The sequence below is a fragment of the Stegastes partitus genome, unplaced genomic scaffold, assembly GCF_000690725.1.
Source record: "Stegastes partitus isolate 25-593 unplaced genomic scaffold, Stegastes_partitus-1.0.2 Scaffold1642, whole genome shotgun sequence".
Lineage (NCBI taxonomy): Eukaryota > Metazoa > Chordata > Actinopteri > Pomacentridae > Stegastes > Stegastes partitus.
This window is the reverse complement of record NW_007579373.1, coordinates 19005-32358: the sequence shown is the minus strand read 5'-3', so window position 1 is coordinate 32358 and position 13354 is coordinate 19005. Positions and strand designations below refer to the sequence as shown.

The window sequence follows — 13354 nt, the reverse complement described above, 5'->3', positions numbered from 1 at the left end:
TGGCAGGTTGTCCAATACATAATTTAAAGAGTTTCCTTCGCGCAGCAGTTTACAAAAATCCTGAACTCTTCAGATGTCCAAGAATGCCTCATGCATGGAAACACGATTTAAAGTAATGCATTTTTTTTAGAGAGTGATTTCTTCACAGCAACATTTCAGTCCTACTAACCGCCCTAATGTCCTAATGTCTCAACCACATCAAAGGAAACAGGTGGGATCTCACTCTGTAATCAATATTTAAAACTACATTTATTGTTGGTAACTGGTCCGCACTTATATAGCACCCTTTGACCTTTGCTTGGTTCTAGTGCAATAGCTGCAAAAGCTACATCAAACTCCACCCTCCTTCTGTGCTCTAAGTAGCTTATGATACCCCAAATGCTCTTTAAATTCTCCAGCATAACAACTCCTTAAACTGTTTCTCAGTCTTGGGCACAAAACGTTTCATAACCAGCTACATGGGGTCTGAGTTATATCAGATTACCTCCAACAGCTGAAATTGGGGAGGAGGGAACGTGGGCCATGGAGCCACTAAACAGCTGAAGGGACACCACAGTCCACGTTGAGGACAGGTCTCACAACAGCCTCACACAGTGAAAAACCCAGGCCCACGTGCTGTGCGATCCCCTCATTACCGCACGGCATCGGATCAAATACGGCCCAGCGGCTACTGTAAAAGAAAAAAAGAAAAAAAAAAGATAAGGTCAAACTGTGCTAACTGTTGATACTGGATATAGAAACTGATACTGGAGTATAAAAGTATATATATATATATACACATACTAAACACATGCATACACACAGAGACACGTGTGTTTGTGTTATATGGTATGTATGTGCTTGTAATATTGTCTATATGACTGCATTGAAAGCTAGGATAAGATAAACTTTATTGATCTTGATTAAGCCCCCCCATGACTCTACAGGGGATAAAGTGGCGTATAGATAATGGATGGATGTATAGATGGAAATGATAATTGTACCCAAACTGTAGGAGACACACTGTGTATATAACTGTACATAAAACAACAGTAACAGTGCTACATTATGTTTTGGCTTTTAAAAAGTTATTGAGGGGGGAAAAAAATGCATTCCATTATGTTATTGCCCTTAAAGAGCTATAAAGAGAACAGTGTTGCATTATAAGATAGTGGTTTTAGACTACAGCTCAGTGAAAATGATCAGTTATGTAGTCAGGAAAAGTTCTAGTTTTACTACAGAGGTGACCCTCCAACAGTCACACACACACCAGACAGTATTGAAAAGACTAATTTATTACATGTCAAATGCTGGAGATGCACCAAGGTTGAGGGAACATACAAGTTATTCTGACTTGCAAGTAAAACTGACAATACAGACACTAGCAGCGTACCTGTTCACACTGAAGTCAGTGTATTTTAGTCTCAGAGCCAGTGAGGATGAGCACATGAGCTCCATTACACTCGTCAACACATGCAGGAAGCATTGTAACCTGCCAATAAGACAAGATCCTACACAACAAGCAGGCTGTTGGCATCCAGTTCTCTGGGACTGGCAAATGTTAAATTTAGGTTTCTATATCCAGTTGTCCTGGTTGACAGAGCTGAAAAACTTCTTTTTTTTGTTTTTTTTCTCAAACTACCTAATTGGATTTTAGTTCTTATGAATCTTTGTGGCCAGAAACACAAAACCAACCAGTTAAGCCTCCACTTGGACTGGGTGATCAGCCATTTTGCCATTTTTGAGATAATGAGTTCAATATATATTTTAATTAAATCAACAATACGATTATCAAATGCTGAAAAAGCTGGACAATCCAGTGAGCTGCAGCAAGAAACGTGGTCGCAGCCAAGATACGTGTACAGCATAAATAAAGGCATGATTTCAGCAAAGATCCAGAGTGAAATTACTGAATTACGAAATTAAAATCCCTAGAAAATAGAACAATGTGATATTTGAAAATGCACATTTTTAATTGTAGTGTTTGTAGTGTAATTATGATTTGGCATTTATGGGTGATCAAAGCTTTTATGCATAAAACTTTACATTAATATATCAGCTATAGGGAGGATCTTCAATATATATTAAAACTAGGCATTTATATTTGCATTAGGTATGTCAGCCGAAGTCTGCAAAGGGAGTCACCAAAGACTTAACAAGTCCCTTATCGTGAGTAAATTATGACAGCCTGACTGTTTTAAATAATAGCATGTTGAGGTTTGACATGTTTAAGAACCACAGACCGACATCAGTTCATAGTTTTATTTTATTTTATCTTTACCCTTTGTTCTTAGTTGTTTAGCATCGGTTAACAGCAACAAGCCTGATAAGAAAAGACTCGGAAATCAACCTTTCTTTGTCATTTTTGTTACAAATATTAAACATCTTACACTGTACAACGATCTTGTGTGAAAGACTGTTGAAGTTAAGAATCAAACAAACGTAGAGAATGTACAGAAGACGAGCTTTAACGTATTTCGAGACTGAAAGCTTGCTCTTCTCCTGAGATTTTTATTGCAAAGCCTCAAGTAAGCGAAGCAGTCTGCCCTGCACTGGTCACCTGAACTATCTTTAGCCCCTGCTGGCAAGTGAATGGAAGTGCCTGACTTATCTTCACTGCTGTCATCGAGGCAGCCAGTATTTTTAGGGGACAGCAGCAGCTGCAAAAGCATTTAACGGTATTCCATGAACAATGACACTTGGGGTGTCTAAGGCCTGAACGACACAGAGATTGGGGATCGCTCTGAAGTTGTTAAACAGGAAGCGGTCGTGGATGCTGAAGTTTTTGTTTTCTGTCTCTTCTGTCGGACAAAACAACTCTGTTAAAGATGCACCGGAGCAGAACTTGGGACCTCTGAGGATAGCATGTGTGTGGATCTGAAGTCAACTTGGGACATTACTCAGCCTTCAGGAGACGGGAGGCATTGCTTCTTAACTCGGACGGAGATCGCAAGTGCGGAATGTATGTTGACGGTCGTTCCTGGCGACTGAAGCGAGGTAGGTCATGTGAGGGGTACACAGCACAGCTTCACAAGGGGCAGAGGTCATTCCAATTAAATCAGACAAGTAAACACAGGGGTTAATCTCCTCTCTTTAAACCTCAACTGGGGAATATCGAAGACACTTATAACGCGGTGTCCACGCTGTGTTAATAAAGCACACTGCGATCTGAAAAAGAGTTTTATTTTATTTTATGTAACATATAAGCATGTAAACGTCTGGTTATACAAAATAATATACGAAGGAGTTATGCAAAATATACTACTTTTCCATCAGCATTCAGCTCATTAGGAAATTAAGTTTGGTATTTTGTTTTTTACCTCAATATTTTGATCAAATTCATTTTTTTGGCTGGACAAATACAACTTGAAAAACTGTATTTTTTATTTTGCTAGTGTTGTCTCTCACTTACAGAATACAAGAGAGTTGTTGTGTTGTCTAGCACCTCACTGTGTGTTGGGGTAAGAACAATAATTTATTATGATTATAACCATTAATATATTGGTACTGTTAAACGTTTCAGTTAAAATTACTTCTCAAAATAAATCCTGCGTAACGTTATGACGGACAGCTTGGCGGCTTTGAAAACACAACTCTAATATTATCTCCTTTGAGACTTGAAACTTTGTTTTCTGCATTCACATGCAACGAAGTTACAACACTCGAGGACGTGTCCCAAAACACACACGCTCAGCGCACTGTTGAATATATTCTCTACGGGATAAAATTACACAAACTGTCATAAGGAGAGCAGAGAGGAGAGCGAGAAAACAAACCCTTGTGAAAACATATTTCTAAGATTGTCGAAGCGATACTCATTTGGGAACATGGCAGGAAAATAATCTAAACAGTGACATTTAAAGAATGAATTCTGTAACAGAGCTGCCAACAAAAGGGTGTGATGGAGGCTCAGCATATTTTGACAGCAAGGTCTCTTGGGTGGGCAAGACTATGATTTCGGCTGGTGTTTGTGTGAGCACGCGGGTTTCTGAGCCATCTTTGTGATACCTGACACACACTCCCTCACAGGTCTTTATTTAGGGTGTACTATATTAAGCACTTTCCCATTGAAATACAGCACCAGCTGTACTGGCTATGTGTTGTGGCTGCTGTTGCAAGAGGAGGACTAGGCTGCTCCTCCTCGTACTGCTGGGCTGTGTTTTTCTCCCATGCAGACAGATCTAATTCAATTAGTCCTAATAATCATGCCATCTGTTTGTGCTGAAACACGTCTACTTAACAGGGGGTGGCGGCTGAGTGCTTGAATGAAGTTTTACTTTCTATTCCAAAAGACAAGGGTTGGTTTGCTATAGAAAAACAGAAAGTATGATCTCAGAACATATACTCTTAGTGCACGCAAGACAGAATTACCTGTTACAAAAAACACAATTTCAATATGTTTCTGTGTTATCTAAACTGCACAAACTGTTTGATAGTAAATAATTCTTCTGTTATTTCTTTTTGTGTGTGTTTAGAAACTTGCAGTGCAGAAGCTGGACAGTCTTGCCTCAGTGAATAGCCTCTTGTTGCTCCCCCGGTCTGCTTAAGTTGAAGGAAGGCTGTCACAGAAGCAGAAATGGATGTGTTTGGTGGTGCGCCTCGTTTCTTAGCCTATCCAAGACCTGTGGTGGTACAAAGTGGGGCTGACGCAGTCCTAAAGTGTCAAATTGGTGGTGATCCGAGGCCTGCCGTTATCTGGGAGCGAAACAATGAAAAGATTGACCCACAAGGACGCTATAGGGTCTTTGAGGATGGCAATGTTTACAATCTCATCATTTCAGCTGTTACCACTGAGGACAGTGGTCAGTACATCTGCAAAGCAAAGAACAGCATCGGTGAAACATATGCAGCCGCCACACTGAAGGTGGAAGGGGAAGCACAAGAGATGGAGCTTCGAGAAGAAAATAAGCCCCGATTCCTCATCAAACCACTCTCCACTCGCGTTGGTCGTGGGGAAGATGCCGTCTTCTCGTGCAAGCTCTGGGGAAGCCCACGGCCAGAGGTGGTCTGGGAAAAGGACGGTAGAAAACTCAATGAAATATTTGAAAGCACACATTTCAGTGTGGGCTACCAGGACGGGGGATGGTTCCAGCTCAAGATCTTTAAGACTCGTGCTCCTGATGGTGGTGTATATACATGCAAAGCAAGGAATGAGTTTGGGGAAGCACTGGCAGGAGCTGTGCTGCTCGTTGATGCAGGTCCAGGGCACGAGGAAGAAGGAAATCGTAATGGCTACACAAATGGCCACTGGAAAGCCCACCAGGGAAAACAAAGGAGTGGTAGGCAAGTGCCGAACCGCCTTAAAGATGACACCATGACCAAGTCAACTAAAGTAAAAATGTTTGCAGTGACAGAGGGCAAGCATGCCAAATTTCGCTGCTTTGTGACTGGTAAACCCAAGCCAGAGATCATTTGGAGGAAAGATGGCAGGCTCATACTGTCAGGAAGACGTTACTTGTTATACGAGGACAGAGAAGGATACTTCACACTTAAAGTTCTGTATTGTAAGCAGAAGGATAATGGAGTTTATGTTTGTGCTGCATCAAATACCGCGGGGCAAACCCTCAGTGCTGTACACCTCTCCGTCAAGGGTAAGTCAAGATCAGTTTTCCTTACTTCAGAGTTTTAATTATGAAAAATGTCGGGTACAGTTGAGAAAGCAAATACAGACACAGTCCCAGCCTGTCTAGGTCCTTCTTTTTTCAGTGAGTAAAGTAGTGAGTAGGGAGTGGTGTGTTCTTGGCTCAAATTTCTAACCATTTGATGCTAGGATGATGTCAGTGAGATAAAGTGGTACTCTGAGATCACTTTCTGGGGTAGGGCCAAGGAAAGATGGCAAAAGGAAAGTTTGAAGAGTTCCCCCGTGGTTTAAGGATATGCTTCACCATAGAAAGCCTACAAACATGAAAAAAAGCTTAATGTCTAAAAAGTCCCTGGCAATACAGGTTGAGTTTTAGTTGCAAGTAAAATACCCCAATACTGATTGTGTTCTGTTTCATTCTAGTGGTTCTGTAAAGGTTCCCCCCCATCTGAAAAACTGGATTGATAAGCAAAACATAGAACTTAATGGCAAAAAAGAAGATAAATATTGTTATCTCAGTATTTCAGTTAGGATAATGAGCAGTGCATGTGCAAAGCAAAGACCACACGTATGAGTAATTCTTACTTCATAGTTCATTTGCTGCCTAAAATGCCTACCTAAGGAATTCAGTTAAGTGTCATGTATATCCCTCTGCATCAGCAGTCAGTTGAATTTTTAAAAGAGCAGGTCAGCAGGCCAGCGAGCTGCAAATATAATCAGCAATCAAATGATCCCGGGTCCGCTGGAGGATTAACGAAAAGTATTAACGATCTGAAATATGACCCAAGAAATATCTAAACAAGCAGGGTTCATCAGCCTGAGGTGGATTTCAACAGCAGTATGATGTCTGCAAAGTCACTTAGCTTGTGAAAGGCCTAGGGGTGGGCGTCCATGTGATCAAAATCTTTGGGAAGGGGATCATATTTCTCACATGGCCCAGGGAAGTCCAAACTCATGGCACTGCCAAAGTATTGTACTGTATCAATTAGATCTAGAGAAAACAACACAGAGACGGTCTTAACGGTCTGGCTAGTGGGTAAATGTGAAGGAAATTTAAACGGGAGACGGCAAATGTTTTTCTCCACTTGTCAGTTGTGTGTGTGTAATTGGCCTTGTTAAAACATTAGTAAGATAAGGAAATGAACAGCTTTGCACACAGGCTACTAAATACAGTCCACATTCTTTTGTTTACAACTGTCTGGTACTGTCTGATGGTGTCAGTTACAAACAGTTTATTTCCTATCTAACACCCTGATGTGTTAATGACCTTCCCATTCCTCAACTAAATAAGCCACTTATCTCATGATTTTGCTCATCTTGTTTGCTTAACTGGAATTCCCTGTCAAATGTGGTTCAGTTTATAGTGTTTACTACAATTACATACTTATGTCTTGTGAGTTTTCACAGCGTCAACTTGCTTGAGTGATATACATAAAGCGTTGCTGTCATTAAATAGATACGATAAAATTTTCCTTGTTTGTTCTACGATCACAGGACATGTCACGTTGCTTTAACTAACCTGGCATTTTTCCCTTCCTTTGGTCCCAGAGCCACCTGTCCGGTTCAAGCAGCCTCTCATTGATCTAGAAGTATGGGAACGAGATTTAGCTGTTCTCGAGTGTGAAGTTCCTGAGGACTCTGTTCCCATCACATGGTATCTGGAGGACAGACGACTGCAGCCAGGGGCCAAATACGGAATGGAGGAGTGGGGAACAAAACGACGACTAACAATCCGTGACATTGGAGTCGACGATGATGGAATTTATCTCTGCGAGATGCCTGATGGGGGTCGAAGCATTGCAGAGGTGGCTGTTAAAGGTAAATCAGAATCAGATAATAAAATTGCTTTCAAAGAGTAAATAAAAAAGCATACACATGTAATTTAATTTTCAGTTTATGTCATACCTTTACTATTTTTTGGGTGGAGAGGAATAGATATATTTTAAGATTGTTTAGCAAGTATACTAGGGCATCTCAAAAAATTAGAACATCGTAAAAAAAAAAAAAGTATTAGTTTGAAAATGTGTCATATTGTAGAGTCATTGCACATAAAGTAGATGATTGGTGATTATGGCTTATAGCTCGTGAAAATCAGAAATCCTGATTGTTTAACTGGTCTAATTCAGTTCATGCAACCACAATCATGGGGAAGAGTATTGACTTGAAAGTTTTGCAGAAAACGATCAATGACATCCACAAGGAGTGTAGGCCACAGGAGGCCATTAGTGAAAAGGGTGGCAGTTGGTAGAGTGCTGCATTGAAGCATATTCATGGAAAGTTGACTCAAAGGAGAAAAGTGTGGTAGGAAAAGGTGCACAAGCAACAGGGATGAACGCCACCATGAGGGGACTGTCAAGAAAAGTTGATTCAAGATCCACCAAGCACAGATGAGCACAGACGGGGCTACAACTGTCACATTCCTACTATCAGACCACTTCTGAACCAGAGACACCGTCACAAGTGTCTTACCTGGACTAAAGAGGGAAAAAGAACTGGAGTCTGTGATGGTTCTTGGTGTCGTGTCATCTGTTGGTGGTGGTCCACTGTGTTTTTTCAAGTCCCAAGTCAATACTGCCATCTACCACAAGGTTTTAGAGCACTTCATGCTTCCATCTGCTGAGATGCTTTATGTAGATACTATTCCCAACAAGACGCAGCACCTTCTCACAGTGCCAAAACTACTCCCAAATGGTTTGCTGACTATGATATTACTGTGCCTAATTAGTTGGGCACCTCATCTGACCTGAACCCCATAGAACCCCATATGAAGTATGTCAAGAGGAAGATGAGAAATGCCCAACCCAAAAATACAGACGAACTGAAGGTTGTTTAAAAGCATCCAGGGCTTCATTAACACATCAGCCCGTGCCACAGCCTGATCGCCTCCATGCCACGTCACACTGATGCAGTACTTCATGGTGAAGGAGACCCAGCCGAGTATTACGTTTTTTAATGAATATACTTTTCAGAAGACATTTCTGTATTGTTAACCCTTTTTTTTGATGATCTTATTAAGTATAAACAGATTTTAGATACTGGATTTCTAATTTCTACAAGCTTTAAGCCATAATCATCAAAATTACAACAATTAAAAGTTTGACATATTTCGCTTGTAGTGAGTCGAGAATATATGAACAACACATGCCTGAAATGAGAAGAATTTACATTCAAGTGACAAAGTCTTGTCTCAGCATTTTTAACTAGAAGTGAGAAAACAGTCCAAGGCTGTTATACACCAACAAAATCTGAAGAGTTGGTCATTTTAGAGTTTTGTTGTTGTTGTTGTTGCCGTGTTTTGTCAAAACCCAACAAATTATGTCACTAGGAGAGTAGTATTATTTCAGACAAAAAAACAAAACAAAACAAAAAAAAAAACGTGTGCCATACTGGTTGGCAATTATCACCTACATACTTTGTTTTGTTTGCAGAACTTGTTGTCCATATCTATTCAGAATCCTTGCCGTGTAAATGTGACACAGCACCATTCACGTGTTTCCTTGCAGGTACAATATTGCGGAAGCTTCCAAGAAAAGTGGATGTCTTGGAAGGTGAAAATGCAGCCTTTTGCGTTGAAGTGGAAAAAGAAGAGATGGACATACATTGGTACAAGGATGGTGTGGAGCTGCGTGAAACCCATCAAACCATCCTGAAGTCCTTCGGTCGAACTCACATCTTGGTTTTCGTCAATACAATGCCTCAAGACTCTGGCCTTGTGACCTTCCTTGTAGGAAGATCCAAGACTTCCTCCCAGCTCAGAGTGAAAGGTAGATAAAATTTAGCAGTTTCAATGTATTTTTGCCACAAAACTTTAAAAAAAAAAATCTTATTAGTGTCATTTGGACTGTTTTAGAATTGACCTACTTTTATCAGATTTTCCATTCTAAAGTAATGCTGATGTATGACCCATTTTTCTTGTTTCAGCGGCTAGACATTGTCCTCCTAGTTGTCCGGTGGGAGTGCAGATCAACACAGAGCGTGCTAATGCAGCGCTTCTCTCATGGGTTCCTGCTCAAGACTCACGAAAGAACCCTCCGTCTGGATATGTGCTGGAGCGACAAGAAGTGGGCACTGGATCACAGGAGTGGCTACAGTGTCTGACCACTGACTCCGCGACGTCAGTGGAGATCCTTGGTGACAGTGTCCCATGTGAGGCCGACTATCGGTTTCGCATTTGTAGTGTAAACAAATATGGAAAGAGCAACAATGTTGAGTTCCCTCGAACTGTTCACTTAGGTAAGTTCTGATATACTAAAACAACATTGCCTAATCAAGCATTGCTTTCCTTGATCACAGCATGGTTGAGGATATTGCTTGCTAAATCCTGAACAAAGTGATTTTCTTTTTTAGTTCCTGTGGCCAGAATACAAGCCCCCTTACAGGACGCCTTGGTGCCAGAGGGCCAAGATGGACTCTTCTCTATTGAACTCTCTGCTTCAGTGATTGGTACGTGGTTCTTAAATGGAACTCAGCTTCAGGAGGATGAGCGTTATTCCATGCGTCGGTCTCGAACCCACCAATCTCTTCGCATTCGAGGAGTACGCGATACAGACAACGGAGCTGAGATTACATTTATTGCCTATGGCATCCGGGATTCTGCAGCGCTTTACATTCAAGGTATGTGTCGATCCACTCAATAATTTGCTTGAGTATGTGGGTTAGTTAACCTGACGTTTACTGTTCTGTTTGTTTGTTTTGTTTTAACTGGAATTTGGTAAGACAAATTTGCAAAAAAATGTTTGGCCATGAAAATGCAAGATGGCACTAACATACTGTACCCTTCAGTTCTTATCCGTGGTGACAAGACTCAGTGATGCTCTTATTGTTTTTCTAACATTTTCAGCTCCTCTTGTCAAGTTTTCCCCACTGTCCGAAATGGATCGAAACAAATTTGTAGAAATCGGGAACCCCATTGTGCTCTACTGTGAGCTGTCAGACCCTGCAGCTCCAGTGCACTGGTACAAGAATGGGGTGGAATTACAAACAATGGAGGGTCTTCATATCCAATCAGAGGGCACCATGAGACGAATTGTCATCCAATCAGCAGAGTTCTCACATTCAGGAGTATATTGCTGTGATGCCATTGATGACGTCATCAGGTTCAATGTGGAAGTAGAGGGTGAGTGGAGAGAGTTTCTTAAAATACTAGTGTCTTTCACAGAAACTAACCATCTTCATTGTCACCTGTACCACTTTTTCTTATCTGATCTTTTTTATGTAAAAAAAAAAAATGCATGTTTTCTTTTCTTAAAGTCTGACTTTTCAAAACACATAACTTTTACAATTTAACAGTCCATTGAAATATCTAAATATCCATAGCCCCACCTGTGAGGTTTTCAGCAATTCCAGATGCTGAGAGGAACAAAACCGTCCAAACAGGCTTCCCCATTGTTTTACAATGTGAGCTCTCAGACCCGTCTGCCCAGGTGCACTGGTACAAAGATGGGTCAAAGCTCCATCCTCAAAGTGGAGTAGATATTTTAACTGATGGCATTGCAAGGAAATTGATTGTCCATTCAGCAGAAGTTTTCCACTCTGGCTTATACTGCTGCAAGACAAAGGGTGACACCACCACATTCAGTGTGGACATCAAAGGTGATATGTTTTACCTTAAGTGATGTGAAACATTAACAAGCTCCTTCTCAGCAAAGCAACTAACTCCAATGACACTCTTGTATGTTGTCCATTACCTTTCTTCTTAGTGCTTATTGAATGTGCAGCTAAGTTGTCACTTTTTCTTTCACTGTATTGTAGCATGTTAGCAATTTAGTTGTCAGTAAATAGATTATGATGAATAATCTAAAGACTGGCATGAGGCTGATTTACGGCTGACACAAAATCTAAACATATCTATAGCTCCACCTATGAAGTTCTCAGCTATTCCTGAAGACATGAGGACCAAGTCGATTGAAGCAGGCTGCCCTGTGGTACTCCAGTGTGAGGTGTCGGATCCTGAGGCCCATGTTTGCTGGTACAAGGATGAAATGGAGCTCATTTCAAACTCTGAATTAGAAATCCAGTCAGTGGGCACCACAAGGACATTAGTTGTTCAGTCTGCAGAGCTGTGCCACTCTGGTGTGTACAAATGCACCACACAGGATGATGCTGTGGAGTTTCAAGTGGAGATCAAAGGTGACTTTACACTTCTTATCTTGTGCGTTCATACTGTAACCCCACCCCTCTTTCTAGATGCCACTAATAATCCCCGCTTCTACTATGTGGTTTGAAGGACTGTTTCATGCACATAACTTTAAAGAACTGTTAACACAGTGGGTGATTACTATTTATATTCATTTGTTTTGTGACTGCCATGGCTCTCTTTGAATTGAAAGTCTCCAAAGCCCTTTATATCTTCTGCTCAGCAGTTACATTTTTGTGAGGTATCCATTTCCACAGCCTTGATTTTATTTAGCTGTCCTGAATTCCCAATGCTAGCTATACCAGTGACGTACTCTACTATCTTTGACGTTGAGAGAACCAAGTCACTTGAAGTGGGCAAACCTTTGGAGCTGGAATGTGAGGTTGCAGACTCCACTGTGCCTGTCTGCTGGTATAAAGATGGTAAAAAGCTCAACCTGCAAAGTGGCTGGGATGTACAGAGTAATGGCACATCGAGGAGACTCATTATCCCATCTGCTGGGCTCTTGCACTCAGGGCTATACAGCTGTGAAACCTCTGATGACACTGTCCACTTCACTGTGGATATTAAAGGTGATTTTTCAAAATTAAACTGTTTCACTTTTAGAGCAAATCCTAGAGCTTTCTGGAGACTAGATGCAACTAACATTCACAATATGCATATCTGTCTGTCTGTGTTTTAAGTGGTGCTTTGTGTGAAGTTGTCTTAAACCACTCACAAAGTGAAAATGTATTTGTAATAATATTTAACCCTTGAAAATGTATTTCTCATTGAATTTGAGATATGACAGATTACTTCCCCGTTTGGGGAAGCTGAACCTATAACCCCTTTCTTCAGAGTGTAAATATGCACTGTTAAGTCCACAGTTAAAATATGAATCATCATCTTTAGCTCCAACGTTGGCTTTGTCGCCCTCACCGGAGGCTGTGGAGACGCAGTCACTCGAAGCAACTTGTGCCACTGAAGCTCCCTGTGAAACCTCAGACCCTGCTTTCCAGGTGTCATGGCAGAAGGATACAGAACCTGATTCAGACAGAGAACCTGATTTTGAAATGGGAGGCATCAAGAAGACCCTTGTTATTGAACCAACTCACCCTTCAAACTCTGGAGCATACTATTGTGCAACAGCAGATGATGTTGCCCAATTAATAGTAAAAAATCAAGGTGATTGAATTTTTTTTTTTTTTTTTTTTTTTGCAAGTGTGTTTTCTATTTTAGTTATGACTAACTCTTTATGTAGCTTTTAGGTGCAAATCTATAATAATGTCTGTCACAGTTTCTTTTTAAAGTCAGTCTTTTCTAAACTTTAGGCTAATGTGACTAAAATTATCCCCTCGATGATTGTCTGTAGTGCCACCTCCAACATATCAGCTTGACCCTGACGTCGAGAAGGCCACATCTGCTGAAGCACACTGCCCAATTGTTCAGCAATTTGAGATTTCAGATCCCATTGCCAAAGCCTGTTGGTACAAAGATGGAACCCAGATCTATCCGAAAAGGGAAGCTGACTGCAGTTCAGAGAGCAGCAGCCGAATCTTGCCCCTCCAGTCACAGTACTTGTCTGGTGATGAGAGGTTTGACTGTGAAGCATCTTGTGTCTCACAGTTAAATGAGGAAACGAAAGGTGGTGTTCCTCATTGTACCTGCACAATTAAGAA

At 41.0% G+C, this 13354-nt stretch overlaps 1 protein-coding gene across 9 annotated transcripts in view; it reads left to right on the top strand.

The window, feature by feature from the left end:
• Nucleotides 1-2724: 2724 nt before the first annotated feature.
• obsl1b (obscurin like cytoskeletal adaptor 1b) overlaps nucleotides 2725-13354 on the top strand; it is a 29101-nt gene continuing 18471 nt past the window's right edge. For 7 of the 9 annotated variants that reach the window (XM_008301201.1, XM_008301207.1, XM_008301205.1 and 4 more), the window contains exons 1-12: nucleotides 2725-2976; nucleotides 4455-5570; nucleotides 7109-7378; nucleotides 9064-9324; nucleotides 9482-9793; nucleotides 9908-10174; nucleotides 10401-10676; nucleotides 10877-11152; nucleotides 11414-11689; nucleotides 11993-12268; nucleotides 12588-12860; nucleotides 13048-13320. In XM_008301201.1, coding sequence (XP_008299423.1) covers nucleotides 4556-5570; nucleotides 7109-7378; nucleotides 9064-9324; nucleotides 9482-9793; nucleotides 9908-10174; nucleotides 10401-10676; nucleotides 10877-11152; nucleotides 11414-11689; nucleotides 11993-12268; nucleotides 12588-12860; nucleotides 13048-13320 — 3775 coding nt within the window. In that variant the 5' untranslated portion in view covers nucleotides 2725-2976; nucleotides 4455-4555. Of the gene's footprint in view, nucleotides 2977-3406; nucleotides 3441-4454; nucleotides 5571-7108; nucleotides 7379-9063; nucleotides 9325-9481; nucleotides 9794-9907; nucleotides 10175-10400; nucleotides 10677-10876; nucleotides 11153-11413; nucleotides 11690-11992; nucleotides 12269-12587; nucleotides 12861-13047; nucleotides 13321-13354 lie in introns of those variants that run through there. The other 2 variants (XM_008301200.1, XM_008301208.1) reach the window with 2 other exon arrangements.